Raw genomic sequence first — 16,414 nt, 5'->3', positions numbered from 1 at the left:
ATAAAGATAACTATCAATCATTAATATTTACTTATAAGGTAGAGCATTACTTTTTACATGTTTGAATGTAGAATTTACTTTGACTAAGTTAAAGCATGAACATAAAAATGTAATGTAGAGAGTATTTAATCATTGCTGTTATATTTACTTCACCACAAAATAATTGTTCTCAGTGTACAGGCAGCCTATTTACACTACTAACATCTTATGAATATAATGTCTTTGTTTATATTACTTGTGCTTGACAGAGAATGGAACCTCAGAATTAAATTGCACTTAATCCAGCCCATTAGCGCTTTACACACACAATATCCACATTATTCTGAGACTTAGCACATGCTTGCATGAAAATACAAACATTTCATGGCCATGCTGAACTGGTGCCTTAAAATTCATTTTGCATATGAATATGTTAATTTGAAACTACACACACACACACACACACACACACACATGTTGTGTTTCCATGTTTTATGGGGACTTTCCATAGACATAATGGTTTTTATACTGTACAAACTTTATATTCTATCCCCTAAACCTAACCCTACCCCTAAACCTAACCCTCACAGAAAACTTTCTGCATTTTTACATTTTCAAAAAACATAATTTAGTATGATTTATAAGCTGTTTTCCTCATGGGGACCGACAAAATGTCCCCACAAGGTCAAAAATTTCGGGTTTTACTATCCTTATGGGGACATTTGGTCCCCACAAAGTGATAAATACACGCTCACACACACACACACACACACACACACACACACACACAAACAAGAAGAAAAAAATATCCATCTACATTATTTTAACACTTCTATATGATTTTTGTCTCTGAAATTCTCCTCTGTAAAACAATAATTCTAGCTTTAAATTCTAGCATCTGTTTAAATGTTTCTACAGTGTTCTGCATTTTCATCTTGGTGTCCATGTCCAGTTTCTTTCAAATGTATTAAAGATATAGGATCATTATGGATCTTAGTTTGGCTCACCAAAGATTTGCTGCAGCCTGCAGATCTCCAAACCGGGGCGGAAACTCCAAAAGTGGATGGGAAAATGACAGAAGGGGCGGGTTACTCCAGAATGGGGTTGAGCCCACTCCAAAAGGTGGTGGCATTTCTTTCCACAGTTAGGTTTATGGTGGAAGTGCATATGTCTTTGCTGGCGGTTTGGAGCTGCCGCCCCATTTTGGGCCTTCTCTGGCTCTTCGCCATCTCAGCTTATCAGCTGGTGCTCAACCTTGACAAGACTGAGCTCCTCTTTCTCTCAGTTGTGTCCGCCCCCAGTCTCTTTCCATCTCTTTTGAAGGTCATGAAGTCATTGACTTCTGATGTGTACAAGTCTTGGAAGTTGTCCAAGATGTCCCACTGCCCTTCATTTATCATGCTGCGACAGCTGCCCCATCCCCATTAGGCTTTTTTTAGATGAGAAAAATCTGCCTTATCGCTCCCATCAGTACATCTAAAATTCTGCTGCCTGACTTGTGATTTATCTATGAGTAATGAGTAATTCAGAAATGTACCCAGGTCTCGATTCCTCCCATTGGCACCAAAATCAAATTTAAGACCTCTTACTGGCCTAGAATGCAACTATGAGGCATTATCTAATTGTACACCCACAACCTTGATAATACAATCAGATTTGAACTCTAAACAGAAAACTCAGCCATATACTCCTGTGCAGTTGCCATCCAATAGTAAAATTACCCTTTTGAAAAAACCCTTTTCAAAATCTGCCTTAATTAAACTGAGATAAATATACAAATATGCCCACTATGTAAACCTGAATTTCTCTATTCCATATTAGCAGAACATTTTTAATGAAATGCTATAGGTGCCTTGTTCTTATTGGAACTTAATTTTGGGCTTTTTATAGGCTTTAGATTTGTTATTTTTGCTGCATGGTAACTGAATAAACGAATTGTTAAATAAATGTATGGCTTATGCAGTTAAGTTTCTAATATCAAATGACTATACAAACTTCAGACAGAGCATCTGAATTGCAATATGATGGCCCCTAACTAAGTTCTCCTGCAGTACTGCCCATTTTTATTCTGTATTGTACTTTCCAATGTTCAACTGCTGGTTTATCATGAGCAAAAATATACAAAAACATAAGCGAAGATCAAAATAACCTAACACATTTTACAGCTCTTTAAGATAGGGTAATGGAATAATAATAGTCTACAAAATATGTAAGATATCATTCCACAGTAAATGTTGGTCAGTGCAATCAGTTTTAACCAGAGCAAGCACAATGCTTTAATCCTTAAATGTATGGGAATTTCACATAACACTCTTACGTATACGGGTCTTTAGAGAACCGCAGGGGCATAGCAGTTATTTTTTTTAGTTAAAAAACAGGAGCTGATATTAAAAATATCTTTATATCTCGAAATCTGATCAAATTGGCAAAAAGAACTGATCAAACTTTTACCTCACAAGCATAATGTAAAATAAATATCTTAATGACAACTCAGGCACTGACACTTACAATATGTGTTTTAAAGAATGATTGTCCTTTTTTTCCTGTAGTGCATTTCACATAATGCTGCCAATCAAGAAAGATATGCAGATTAATAAGTCTCTTTTGTGTGTTCCTCATCTTTATATTATTCATTTACATCAACATCAATGCCGATAAAAAACATGGATGAATGAGCTTTATTGATAGCAACTCAAATGAACGGAGCCATGTTGATAAGACAATTACGTAATGGAAGTTTCGGCTCATGAAACTCACCTGTGATGGTTGCTCAATAAGACCAAAGTAATAAAACGCAAAGTATACTGTATACAAATCCAACATTTGGATTCGGTATGAGTTTAGTTTGAAAAAGTGTGGGGGACAAATTACCTTTTTAAAGAGTGTCCCCCACTTCCCTCGTGGCTGCTACGCCCTTGGAGAACCGGCATGTATATCTATCACAAATTGATCTACAAAATGATAATAGAGTACAATTCAAAATATAATGAAGACAATTAGATATATTTTGATACATTTTTATATTTTAATTTTCATATATCAAAGGGAAAATGCACAGTACAAATCTAGAACAGGATTAATTACTATCAAACTGAAATTTCATGGCTGTGAAACACATATTGAACTACACATAACATATAAGATGCACATAAGCTACAAAAAAAGTATTTTTGCAGGTGCTTATTGAGTCTATATAGATGCACAATTGACATAATTTCAGTTGTACACCCAAATGACAATAGTTAAATCATACTGTTCATGTGTTGTTCTTGCTATAGTTTACTTCCATGTTGTTTCTTCATCAAATAGCAATGTAAATCAAGTCAATCACTGACACATCATCACCACCTTGAGTAACAAATAGCATGTACAGTATAATATGTATGTGTACACGCATATGGGATACAGATAATTCACCATTGTCACAGAAACTCAATGTGATATAGTAGTCATCTTTATTAATTTATACTAATTTATCTTGTTATAAACAAATAAATAGATATCCTGTTATAGGAAACTGAGACTTTGTATGACACACCTAGGGTCTCTAATGAATAATGGGTTAAATCAGTCCAATCATTCTGATAACGCACATGTTCCCCAAAAACAGAGTAGCCTATGTGAGACTCGGTAGCCTATGTACATTTTTGTTTAAAAGGGTTGATAGGTGATAATTACGAATGCGATATGGCTTAAACAGCATGCTGCTGATGCATCTGGTTTCATGAAGCTCTCCCATTACAAAATTATGTGCCGCAGAAGCAGGCAGGTGGCGTAGTGGGCGTAAACATTTGCATTTTGCTTTGATACAAATATCATATCGGTTTAAAGAGGAATTTAGTTTTTTATTTCGATGTTTAAATAATCTTTTAGCCATAAAAGCATCGTCAATTAACTTGATTATTTTCGTATTTTACTTGTATTATTATTATTATTATTCAGTTTTACAACGCCACCTATCTGTATGACTAAGTGGTAAGCTAAAGAAGTTTAATCTTGTTTTTATGGGCTTTGTAAAAACGCTTGCTTTTTAGCAGTGTCTAATGGATCTTAGAGTGAAATGCAGAACCCTCATGACAAAACACAATCTTAATATTATCATAATAATATATTTCTGCGTTTTTCTTTACGTTTCCCACACAAAGTTTGACTAACAATGTATATTCCTTTATGGCCTACTGGTTGGAAGCAAAAGCCGTTCGTAATCTGCAGCAGTCCCTGTGAGCGCAGTAACCTGCTGTAGCCACTGGGAGGCGATCAAGGTCTTTCCGAGCTGCGCAAGGTGCCTATCTCGGCGGAGCGCTGTTCCCCAACAACACGAGCACAATGGTCAACGGTCGAGACTGAGCGGCAGACAGATGCGCGCTGCGCATACTTACCTAAGGCTATTTTCACGTGACATCGTAAAACTTTGATACATTTCGATCGTGACGCTGCTCGTTTGATGTATCAAGGCACGCGGCAGCATGCTCTCGACAGCAGCACCTGCTTTTTGGTGAGTGTGAGTCCAGGCTTAATGCAGCGGTGCATGCTTTTTTGGGAGGGGGAGATGGGCAGGTGATAAGAGATCCTGTTGAATAAAGACCCAACGGCGAGCCGTGGCTAAAATTGTCAACACTCGAATGCGATCACACCTGACTGACGAGGTGTCATGTTTTGTGTTTGGCGTCGTCGAGGAATATCTGGATACCCAGAGCAAGAGGGATTTTTTGACAAACCTGGGATTTACATCCTCACCAATTTTTGTATGGGTGGAAGCTGAGAAGACATTTCCTTATGTTTTCCCATGTAAGTGTCTCGAATGGTGGGAGGTGAAGTGCATGAGAGGGCTGATCAATTGCGTGCGACGAATGTTTATAATTAATTGTCAAGGGATTTTGGATCTGTAATATCACGCGCTGTTTCCTGCTTGTTTGGCTGGACTGTAACAATAAGGATGTGTTATTATTATTATTATTACTATTATTATTATTATTATTATGTAGCACCAGAGTATTGGCTGATGTCTTTGTTCTTGATTAGCTACTTTGCATTTAAAATGTTTTCTTATGTTGATACATTCATATCCATCACAGTCTGGTTGGGGATGTCATTTTATAAGCCGTCTTTTATCCTTTTCTTCGCAGCTGTTGCTGGTGCCAAAAGCATTTAGTGATTCATTCACAGCCACTAAAAGGGTAGAGGATGGAACAAACCTACACCCCTCCCTCCCTCCCTCACAGTGAAGATGGGAACCAGTGATTTAATCGGTGAATAAAGTCTCTAAGGCGACGGAGCACCTCTGACAACGGAAAGAGCCGTTCAGTTCCATTGTATTCCGTTTTCTTATGGATAACGTAACGACAATGCGCGCCCGCTGAGCACATGGATTCTAGAGCTCGTGGGCACATTTACCCAGTGATGTCACTAGAAACGGTGTTTCACTATAGCCATGAAGTCCAGTTACAATAAGTAGGCTAAAAGTGCACTGAAAGACCTGAAAAGCATACACTTGGACACTAAACACTTTGTGCATGTTGTGAGTGAGATCTACAGCCAATAAGCGTGCCAGTCAAGTGCATTGATGAACTTTAATGCAACTGAGACGGTCTTCTTCAGCTCATTGCTGATATTTTTCAAGTCCATCATTCTGAAACGTATCATAGTTTGAGAAGATGGAATTTGCCATGGTGGGCGCGGACAGCGGGGGTTGCAACACCCACCTGCCCTATGGATATGCCCAAACTCGCGCCAGAGAGCGCGAGAGGGAGAAACAGACTCGCGCGGCGGCGGCTGATGCCATAACGGTTGGAGAGGGAGGTGGGGGCTCTGGCAATCCCCACAACCTCCCGCATCATAGTCTCAACGCCTCTTCAACGAATGCCAACAACAGTAGCGCCGGTACCGCCTCGCGCCCCTCCTCCTTCCAACAGCAGCAGCAACAACAGCAACAGCAAGAGTCACCACAGCACCTTCCCAGAGAGCGAAAAAAGCAAAGAGGCGTCGCGCGCTGGAGACGAAACCGCGCGGCACTTGGCGGGGATCTACGCCACTCAGAGTTGGCGCTCCTAGGATCCGAGGAGGACATAATGATAGAGGAGGAAGAGGCGGAGAGCGAGGAGGAAGAGGAGGACAGGGGAAGCAAGAGGTCGAGTTTTCTCTTTAACGTGGACGATGAAGAGACGGTTTCCTTAACGGACCGACGTCCTCAGTCAGGATATGCAAATGTTTACAGTGAGTACGGCTGCTGCGAGAGAGTTGTCATCAACGTGTCGGGCTTGAAGTTTGAAACTCAGCTGAAGACTCTCGCGCAGTTTCCGGACACTCTCCTGGGGGACCCTGAGAGACGAATCAGGTATTTCGACCCGCTGCGCAACGAATACTTTTTTGACAGGAATCGACCAAGCTTCGACGCCATTCTGTACTACTATCAGTCAGGTGGCCGGTTAAAGAGACCCGCCAATGTGCCGTTTGACATATTTTCCGAGGAGGTGAAGTTCTATGAACTCGGGGAAGAGGCAATGCTGAAGTTTCGCGAGGATGAGGGCTTTGTGAAAGAGGAAGAGAAACCGCTACCCGAGGACGAGTTCAAACGTCAAATTTGGCTCTTGTTCGAGTATCCGGAGAGTTCCAGTCCAGCCAGAGGGATTGCAGTCGTGTCAGTGTTGGTTATCGTCATATCCATCGTCATATTTTGTTTGGAGACATTGCCAGAATTCAGGGATGACAAAGAATTCCATAGCCCAGGTAAAAATTCCACACACGCCGAAAACGGATTTACGCCGTTCAACGACCCCTTTTTCATCGTTGAGACGGTATGCATCATTTGGTTCTCGTTTGAGATAATTGTCCGTTTTTTCGCGAGCCCCAGCAAAGCTGCTTTCTTCAAAAACCTTATGAACACCATAGACATTGTCTCGATTTTGCCTTATTTCATAACTCTCGGCACAGAACTCGCGCAACAACAACAACCGCAAGGCAACGGGCAACAGGCAATGAGCTTTGCGATCCTGAGAATAATACGACTTGTCAGAGTTTTTAGGATCTTCAAACTGTCTCGACACTCCAAAGGTCTCCAGATCCTCGGACACACTTTGCGCGCGAGCATGCGAGAACTGGCGCTGCTCATCTTCTTCCTCGTCATTGGTGTCATCCTGTTCTCCAGCGCCGTGTTCTTCGCCGAGGCGGATGAACCCACGTCACAGTTCACGAGCATCCCCGACGCTTTTTGGTGGGCTGTAGTGACTATGACCACGGTGGGCTACGGGGACATGAAGCCCATAACGGTCGGGGGGAAAATAGTGGGCTCGTTGTGCGCAATAGCAGGTGTCCTGACCATTGCTCTTCCAGTCCCCGTCATCGTATCCAACTTCAACTACTTCTATCACCGGGAGACTGATAACGAGGACCAAACGCCCGTTGTCGAGCAACCCCCGCAGGGTTGCCCATATTTTACGGATTTCCTCAGAAAATGCAAAGGGTCCCCATCGGGATCCTCTTTGGGTGACAAGGCGGCCGAGTATATGGAGATGGAGGAAGGCGTGACAGAATCTCTATGCGGTGTTGACACACAGAGCCCAAATAGAGGGAACGGTACTGATATAGGCGGGAAAAACAGTTCACATTCACGAACCCTACAGACAGATGTATGATTATAGAAAATGGTAATCTTCGCGTTAGGTTTTCGTGAACATGACTGCACAAATAAATCAGTCAACAGCACACATGCACAACTTGAAGACATAGACGAGCGTGCGCAAACGCACACAGAGACACTCGCATTCACTCTCATGCAGTTCCGGACCTAAGCTGAAGTATTTTTGCAATGTGGCTACTTTTGTAGAGAAACATAGCTATCCTGTAACCAGGTGACAGGCGACACAAAAATCACCAGCTTTACGTGACGCGGAGAGGTGTCTATATCGGCCCACCTGTTCTGTTGTTAGAACTGAACAACAATGAAGGCAACCAAAAAGGAATTTGCATAGGCACTTTATGAGTTACATTTGTCAGTAATTGTAGGAAAAAAGAGGCGAGTTCTTATTTAATGCTATTATGCAATAACGTTTAAATCGTTTGCACTATCATCAGTTCTGTTATAGTCTCCCAGATAAAAGAAATAGATGTAACATTGAGCCAGAGAGAGATAATAATATTAATATAAATTGCATTAATAATTTGAAATAATATATAGCAATTACACACTGCAACCTTTGTTGTCAAGAACAATTAGGTGAATGTGTCCCATACTAACTAATTATTTGAACACACCATTTGTATTAATTGGAGAGCAGCATGTTGCGTTAGGCAATGATATCTAAAGTCCCATTATGGCAAACAAATTTGTCAGCATGCCAGTATTTAGTACATACTACACTCTGGTAAAAACTCTTTTAGCCCACCCCAGTCTAGTTAATTGTGCATTGTACAGGGTGGCTGAAATGTCATTTTAGTCAGTCCCTTTTGTGAGTATTAAAGAAGAATAAAAACAATCGTCTTAGTTTTTGTGAAACGGTACACTGCATTCTGTAGTTCATTAGCAAACACTGTAATTCATTCATCATGCGATCAAGGATGCATTCTCTCTGAGCATAAATGTCACTTTCTGGTATGCTGTGGCCAAAATACCGGTTTTACAACTGTCTCACAAAATAAACACCTTGTATAACAGAATCGATGACACCATGGCTTGAAGGATCAGTTTGGCTGCTGTTACTGTTATGGGAGTATTTCAAGGGAATGCTTCATGCAATTAATTGTTCTTTGTTCCTTTACCAAAATGACAATGCATCCCTTTATAAAAATGTTGGCAGAAATGTACAGCCAAACAGCACTGATGGAAACACGAACTCGCTTGTTTGGTGGACTTCATGCACAAGAGTACCTGCATTCCACAGCGAATTCTAGTCCTCCTGGAGTGCACAATGACCACTGGGCATGCGCAGTTCATTTTGAGAGGTAAGCGTTCTTAAGGAAATTGTTTAGTTACACAGCAATCATGCTATCATTATTCATGTTCAGTTTTACATGGCATCTCGATGTTTTCACATCTGCATTTGCTGTCTGTAAGGACTAGAAACAGGTGCTACACAAAACCTTTCCATGTTTTCGATCTCAAAAGCTTATCTCTTGTTTTCTTATCTCAGAATTGTATATTAGCGATACCACAAATTGCTTAACAACAAGGGACTTTGTTGTATTGTCAAAGAAAACTCCAACCATGCTGTGTTCCCTTGGAATCCAAAAATCCTCAGAGCTCATTAAGTGTTTAGAGCTTCATTTTCTGATGTCTTAATATGGCTGTTACTGTTTTATTGTAGACAAGATAATTACCATTCCAGTAAACCGATATTTTGTCATTAATAAGACATACTCTTAGCACACACTACAGGCAGATAATTATGGCCTCCCTGAGCATGATCATCTCTCACATCACATTTACTTTGCAAACTAGTACTTGGATAAGATATGATCATAGAATATTTAATGACCAGAACAAAGTGCCTTGGGTTTCTGAATGTGTATCGAGTCGGGCTGTTACAAGAAAGTGTCCTTAAATTGATGATTAAAAAGTAGCCTAATAGACAACTAACATTTATCAGCTGTCTTTATTTCACCTTGGCAAACTAGGCCTAAGCAAAACCAGAAAATATGTGAGTCGTGTGAAATCTAACTTGTCTGCCAGAATACAGTGTCACTTTTTTGAAGTGATCTTCGTACAGCTTGTAGTAGATGCATTACTGATAAGGATGTACATAATGAAATTAGATCACTGAGATAATGTGCTTCTTTTATTAAACAGAAATATTTAAAGTAGCCTATACTATTGCTTTCTTTATTAATTAGTGCATGTTTATAATTTAAATCTAAAACTAAAAATCTAGAAATTTAGCATGTGTTAAAGCACCTTACATTTGGGTAATATAAGTTTATCTTTACAGTCTATTATAAACTGTGAGAATAATGCAAAACAGATTTAATTAAAAGGATAATGCATATTATACATACATAAACAAACACGCAGGGTTGGGGAGTAACGAAACACATGTAACAGGATTACGTATTTAAAATACAAAGTATAAGTAAATGTATTCCACTGCAGTTACAATTTAAATAATTGGAAATTAGAATACAGTTACATTCAAAAAGTATTTTGATTACTGAAGAGATCACTTTGCATTTTATTGTCATTTGTTTCGTTTAATATTTAGTCCTTTCAGATGGAAAACATTTATACATATAAATGATGCGATCCAAAGTGCATTTGAACAGTGCTGAAACAATTTCTTATGATGTGTTACATTCATACGATCAGACAGAGAAGTAAGTTTGGAGCAGAAGAAATAAAAATAAACCTCGTGTAAATTGTCAGCTTTACGCTAAGCTAAAATGCTATTTCTATACATTTTACATGCACATGTTACCAGCCACAATTATTTTTTTTATCAAGAAAATTCACGTTGGATCATCATTTCTTTTTTTTCCTAGTAAGACCATTGATATTAGGGCAAAAATCATATTCTTGATAATAATTGTTGAATTGTTTTCCTGTAAAAATATCTAAAAATCCTTAAAACAAGATCAATTTGATTGATTTTGTTTTAGAAACAACACTGCATAAGATATTTAGGTTTTTCAGAGAATGTATTTTTAACATGTATATTTTGTCTTGCTGTACTGAGTTTTTATAGTCAAAACAAGTGAAAAAATCTACCAGTGCTGAAGAAGTAATCCCAAGTATTTAAAATACGTTACTGACCTTGAGTAATCTAACAGAATACATTACAAATAACATTTTACAGCATGTATTCTGTAATCTGTAGTGGAATAAATTTCAACGGTAACCCTCCCAACCCTGTACAGAAGTACACATTAGAGAAAGATCCTATTTTTTTATAGATGGCGCAACTGATTTATTGTAATTTTTTGCACAACACATGTTTTTGTTACATGCCTCGTCAGTCTTTAAGTGCAGTGTTATGGTACCTATTGATCATCCCATTCCACTACAGATAAGGAGTGAGTAGTGAGTAGGGTTTTTATTTAATCTTAATGTTTCTGTTAGAATGTAGAATATATTCATTTATATTATAGATTGTTTTTATTGATAGTCTATAAGATGTATAGATCCCGCTTGCTGAGTCATGTTGTACTTTTGCATATTAACGTACACGGACACTATTATTCATATGATAACACAGGCTATTAAGCATTCGTTTATGGGGTAATGTTGCATGGCCTGTGGAGAGGTGTTACTGTAACTCTGTGTCCTCATTTTCTTTTAGTGTAGGCCATATTGGATTGCAGCAATACATCACAGAGATAGTTATTTGGTTTACTGAACATTTATAAAACTTTTGAACTGGCCATATACGGTTTTTTCTATATTTAAAAAAAAAAATTATTGGTTTGCTGGTGTGTATATAGCACTTTTAAGTTGCTCTTGGCCTAATTGTTCTTTGTAATGATTCTTTGAGTCCAATAGCTGAGTCTATGGGCCAATAAGAAACAGTCTGTGTTGTTCTGTATCCCAGGAGTTGTGTTTTTAAAATGGCTACATACTAAAAGAAAAGTACAGCTTCCCTCTACACTTTATTTTTTGGCATCTTTTGAACAATCTGTCTTCCTCTGCTCTTATGTGTTCCTTGCCTTCTTTCTCTGCTGTTGTCTCTCTTTCTCTTTGGTAATGTCTTTAATTTTATATTATTTTTCTAAATGTTTTGCAGTCATTGTAAAAGTACTCCAGGGTGCAAGTTTACCCTACCCATCTATTTGTGGCAGCCTAACTCACTTCTGTGTAGTGGAACTCATAAAACCACATGTGTGTCAGAGATGGAAAAAATAGAAAGTAATTAATGTGAGATCATTTAACTGTGCAGTTCACAATGCATGCTATTTGTTTACAGTGCAGGACCATATGTGTGCACACAAGTGTCTGTGAGGGTGTTTTTTATATGCTATAAATCAATAAAAGCCTTTAACCACATTACCTTCATAAATATCAGGCTCAATGCCACAGTAAATGGATATTAGACTAGATTTCCTAATATCAATCACCCGTGACTACAAAGGACATTTTGACATATTGATAAATCAGTGTAACAACAATCATTCCCTTCATGCTGACTCTGTTAATATCAAGACTGGTATTTGAGCTTTGTGGAGAGCCAGAATAATGTGGCATTAGTCCAGCTGAAAGCAATCAGCATCACTCCACTCAGAGCATTAATTAGCTGCTGTGCATTTACATTTACATTTATGCATTTGGCAGACGCTTTTATCCAAAGCGACTTACAGTGCACTTATTACAGGGACAATCCCCCCGGAGCAACCTGGAGTTAAGGGCCTTGCTCAAGGGCCCAACAGTGGCATATTGGTGGTGCTGGGGCTTGAACCCCGACCTTCTGGTCAGTAACCCTGAGCCTCAACCACTGAGCCACCACTGCCCTATGTGTGTAGTATGACACGTAAGTATAGATGAGCTTGGCTTGATTGCCATACCCACACATACATGGGGCTTATTGGATGATAGAGAAATAAACAGCACTATAGATTATAAACTGAGTTCTCATGGCAGATTTTTCACTCCATAATTCCCTCATATACTGAGTAGATGACTTCTAAATTAAGATATTTATGAACTGATAAATGTTTATAAAATATCACTAATTACAGAAAAACTTATAATGTGTATTTTTAATTACTTTGATTTAAGTCTCACAAGCACAGTAACAATCCTTGGTTAATTTCAAGTTGGAAATGACAGAATAAATTACTTGCTGTTTAGACGGAACGGGTTTGGATCAGTTTTCCAAGTATAACTTCTGGTTCATATTTGTAATAAATGAAAAAAATAAATTTGCCTACCTTACTTGTTACACACACAATCTCACTCTCAGACATGCGTAAATGGACGAGTTTGGGGCTGTTCACACCAAATGTGTTTTTGTGCGCATCTGTGCTGTTTTTCCATTGTTTTCCTATGCAAACACTTGCTGGACAAACGTCTTTGACCGTTGCACAGCGTTTTGTTGTTTCAACAGTGTCATGCACAGGACAGCCACATTTTTTAGACAGTGTCAAGTTAAAAATAATTTCTCGAGAACCCTGCATGATGTTTCATTCATTGGACTTTGTCTAGCTTGTTTTTAGCACAGGTGTCACAAAGATTTGATGTTCTGAAGAAGTTCAGGCTGCAAAGAGGACTTTATGTAACTGTTATTCTGTTACACCTGATTCCAGATTGTTCTGCACCAAGCAAAGTTTCAGTGCTTGATAAATGTTAAGCCAATGTTTTTCCCCTTCTGCTATAATGTGCACAAAGGGGCTGCCGTGCCTTGGTAAAACTGTTTACTATACTGTTACAGTACCATTCATGCTTAGAGAATTAATTATAAAGAGAGTGACTGATTTTGAGTCGGATTCGGGCTTAAAATCTGACAGACAGTACAGTTCGGTTCGGGTAGGGGTGAGTCTCAGGTACAGGTCAAGTTAGGCTTCATTTTAAGGCCTTTGCAGACCTCTAAGCGCTTTTTGTTTAGTGGTATAGATTTAAAAAATCGAACAAGGCCCAGATGGAATCTGCGCCACAGAACACTTTTTTGATAATTGCAGCCTCTGCCATTCACAAAGTTCTACACATCACCCACGTGTTTGTTCATTAAATATTTTGGGTAATTCGGTTATGCTTTCAGCTATCAATAAAATTATAGTCCACTCAGCTATGTTTATTTTACTATGTTTAAATTCCTTACCCAGAATTCTGTACATTTGCCCTCAAAAACAGAAAAGAAATTGCAAAAAAGTCTGCAGATTCTGTCTGGGCCTTCATATGAGTCATACTTTCAGGAGGTATCGTTGTATATTTTGTGAAATAAATTTTAAAGAACTGACTTATAAAAGCCAAAGTATACTTCGGTTTTCCGCGTTCCGAATTGGCTCGCGCTCAGTAAAGTGACGCAAATTTCATCATCAGCAGAGTCTGAGTGGACTGTCTGCGTGAGGCCCAGTTTTTCTCGACATGTCAGCCCATGAGTATCATATTTAAGTCATAGTGTGCATGCATGGAACATGTCCGTATGCACTCGCAGTCCAAAAAGTGTACTTTGAAAGAGTCATTATTTCGGGAATCAGGCAAAAGCGATTGTACTGTATGTTCCCTGTCTGTCGCTCACTTCGACATTGTGTCGAAGAAGTGACACCAGGGGTCTCTCTTGAGAGCCTCGCGCATCTCTGACCTTGAGAAAATTGGCATGGATTTCCTTCCCACGGACATACGGGTATAAAGGGAGGGAAATATGCGTCTGTCCATTCAGATTTTTCCTTCGGAGCCGAGCGGTTGTGTGATCAGCGAGCTGTATTCACCGACTGTTCACTAATCTCTTCAAGAACGTATGTTGTTGGATCTACGGCGCATATCAGCGGCTTACTCCTTCTCTGCACAACAGTGCAGCTTTGCCCCTGGGCGTTTCGACAGTGATGTTAAAAGACAATATTTTCCTAAAAGAGTTTATTTTCTCTAAAAGAACAATACACAGCAGCGTTGAACGTCCTTTTTAGGACACGTCTTTATAAAGATGCCCTTCCGCCCCTGTGTAGTACCTGGATGCGGTCGAGTTCTCTCCGCTCCTGGCAGTCACAGACGCTGCCTCGTGTGTCTGGGCTGCGATCACACCGAGGCAGCATTTGTGGATGGTTTGTGTTCTCACTGCGAGAACCTTACCATCACAATATTGCTGCCCCCCGGCCAGCCAGTTCTGACGAGTCCAGAGGACGCCTACACAGGACCTCCCCCTCAGTCACTAACCTGCCCCCTGCTGGGTGTGTGGAGCAATGTAAGTGCTTTGAGTCTTCTCTCAGCACCAGAGCCTTGGGACGCGCTTCTGCCTCCCATCGTCATACTGCCTGCTCCGCCCCGCCGCGAAGCCTCGCCTGGTACATTGAAAATGTTCGTCCCCTTAGTGCCCCTTGCACGGAGCTTGGACGTATGGCTTTCACTTCCCAACCTGTCGCGCTGGTTGGCCAGGACCATCCGACTCTTCTACACGATTCAGTACCCAGGCTCCCGCCCCCTTTCGGGTGTCCACGTTACCTCGGTGCACGGCAAAGATGCCAACACCCTGCGTGCAGAGATCCAGACGCATACCTTGGGCAGTCCCCGGTGCCCCCCGGTCGCCATATTGTAGCAATTCCTCCCTTTCAGCAGGTAGGATCTACAACCGCGCCATTCCCACATGTGGCCTGAAAACCCATGTGACGTATTTCGCAACTCTTTAACTCCCCCCAGCCTGGGCAGATGGTGGTCTCCACTGGGTCTTTTCTCCCTGAAAGAATAGGAGTTGGAAAAGAATGCCTTCCCCGATGCGTGTGATAGCGTTAAGGCGGCCCCATCCGCTTTGTCTCTATGCGAGAAACATAGAGAGAGAAAAGGCACGGCTGGCGCGACCTGCTCCCTTGCTTGGCACGTCTCCTTGTTCCCCCTTTTGGGGTTCCGGGAACCTAAAAGGTTTTGGACAATTTTATGGGGCGTTGGGGAAGGGTACGTGCAGTCTTGACGCAGCCTGTCGCATTGGCATGCAACTGCCTGCCCGCACCTGCGTCAGCAGCGCACGTACATGGTTCAGCGCATGGCGTGATTAAATATGGACCCCTAGTGAGCGACAGACGGGGAACGTCTAGGTTACTATCGATGGAGAGATCGAGACGTTGTGTCCTCCCGGCCACGACGCTGAACTGTTATGGCCGAACCTCATTCTCGGCTCCTCAGGGCAAAAACATGAATGGACAGATGCATATTTCCCTCCCTTTATACCCATATGTCCGGGGGCGGTACATGCAAATTCTGTCTACCAATTTCTCATTGGCCTTTTCTCAAGTTCAGAGATGCGCAAGGCTCTCGAGAGAGCATTGTGTATATATATATATATATATATATATATATATATATATATATATATATATATATATAAAGGAACTGGTTCTGAATAAGAAAATGACAAGGTTCAGTAAGAGCTGATTCAGGGAAAGATTTAGGGCTTGAGTATTTCATTCTCAAGTTTTATACACTCATATTTTCCTGGTTTACAAAAGGGTAAATCCACACCTGTGTGTGGAAGACAACTGTTCATAGTCCTGTTCTCCCTTTCATATTCCATAAGGAAGTTTAAAGCTCTGTTCTTTTGGTTTCAGCATCTCATTGCACCCCCTGCATGTTTGTTTGTTGTTGACGGGTTATATGCACGCACACACACACACACACGCTCATGCACGCACGCGCACGCACGCACGCGCGCACGCACACACACACACACACACACACACACACACACACACACACACACACACACACACACAAACAAACACTTCCCTTTAGGGGTTAACACTCCTGGGCAGGGCAGTGGAGGTCAGTATATGTGTGTTACTGAGCAGTCCTGTCTTGTTGGGTTGTGTTTCTCTT

At 40.5% G+C, this 16,414-nt stretch overlaps 2 protein-coding genes across 2 annotated transcripts in view; one reads left to right on the top strand and one right to left on the bottom strand.

Annotated features, from left to right (window-relative positions):
* Window positions 1–16,414, bottom strand: part of LOC127659066 (gonadotropin subunit beta-1-like) — a 64,714-nt gene that overhangs the window by 4,675 nt on the left and 43,625 nt on the right. The gene's annotated exons all lie outside the window — the stretch shown is intronic.
* kcna4 (potassium voltage-gated channel, shaker-related subfamily, member 4) overlaps window positions 5,634–16,414 on the top strand; it is a 60,571-nt gene continuing 49,790 nt past the window's right edge. Inside the window, exon 1 of the mRNA XM_052148688.1 lies at window positions 5,634–8,916. Coding sequence (XP_052004648.1) covers window positions 5,634–7,610 — 1,977 coding nt within the window. The 3' untranslated portion in view covers window positions 7,611–8,916. The remainder of the gene's footprint in view (window positions 8,917–16,414) is intronic.

Source organism: Xyrauchen texanus, chromosome 2 (genome assembly GCF_025860055.1).
Source record: "Xyrauchen texanus isolate HMW12.3.18 chromosome 2, RBS_HiC_50CHRs, whole genome shotgun sequence".
NCBI lineage: Eukaryota > Metazoa > Chordata > Actinopteri > Cypriniformes > Catostomidae > Xyrauchen > Xyrauchen texanus.
Note: the sequence above shows the minus strand (reverse complement) of the source record. Positions and strands in the feature narration are given on the sequence as shown.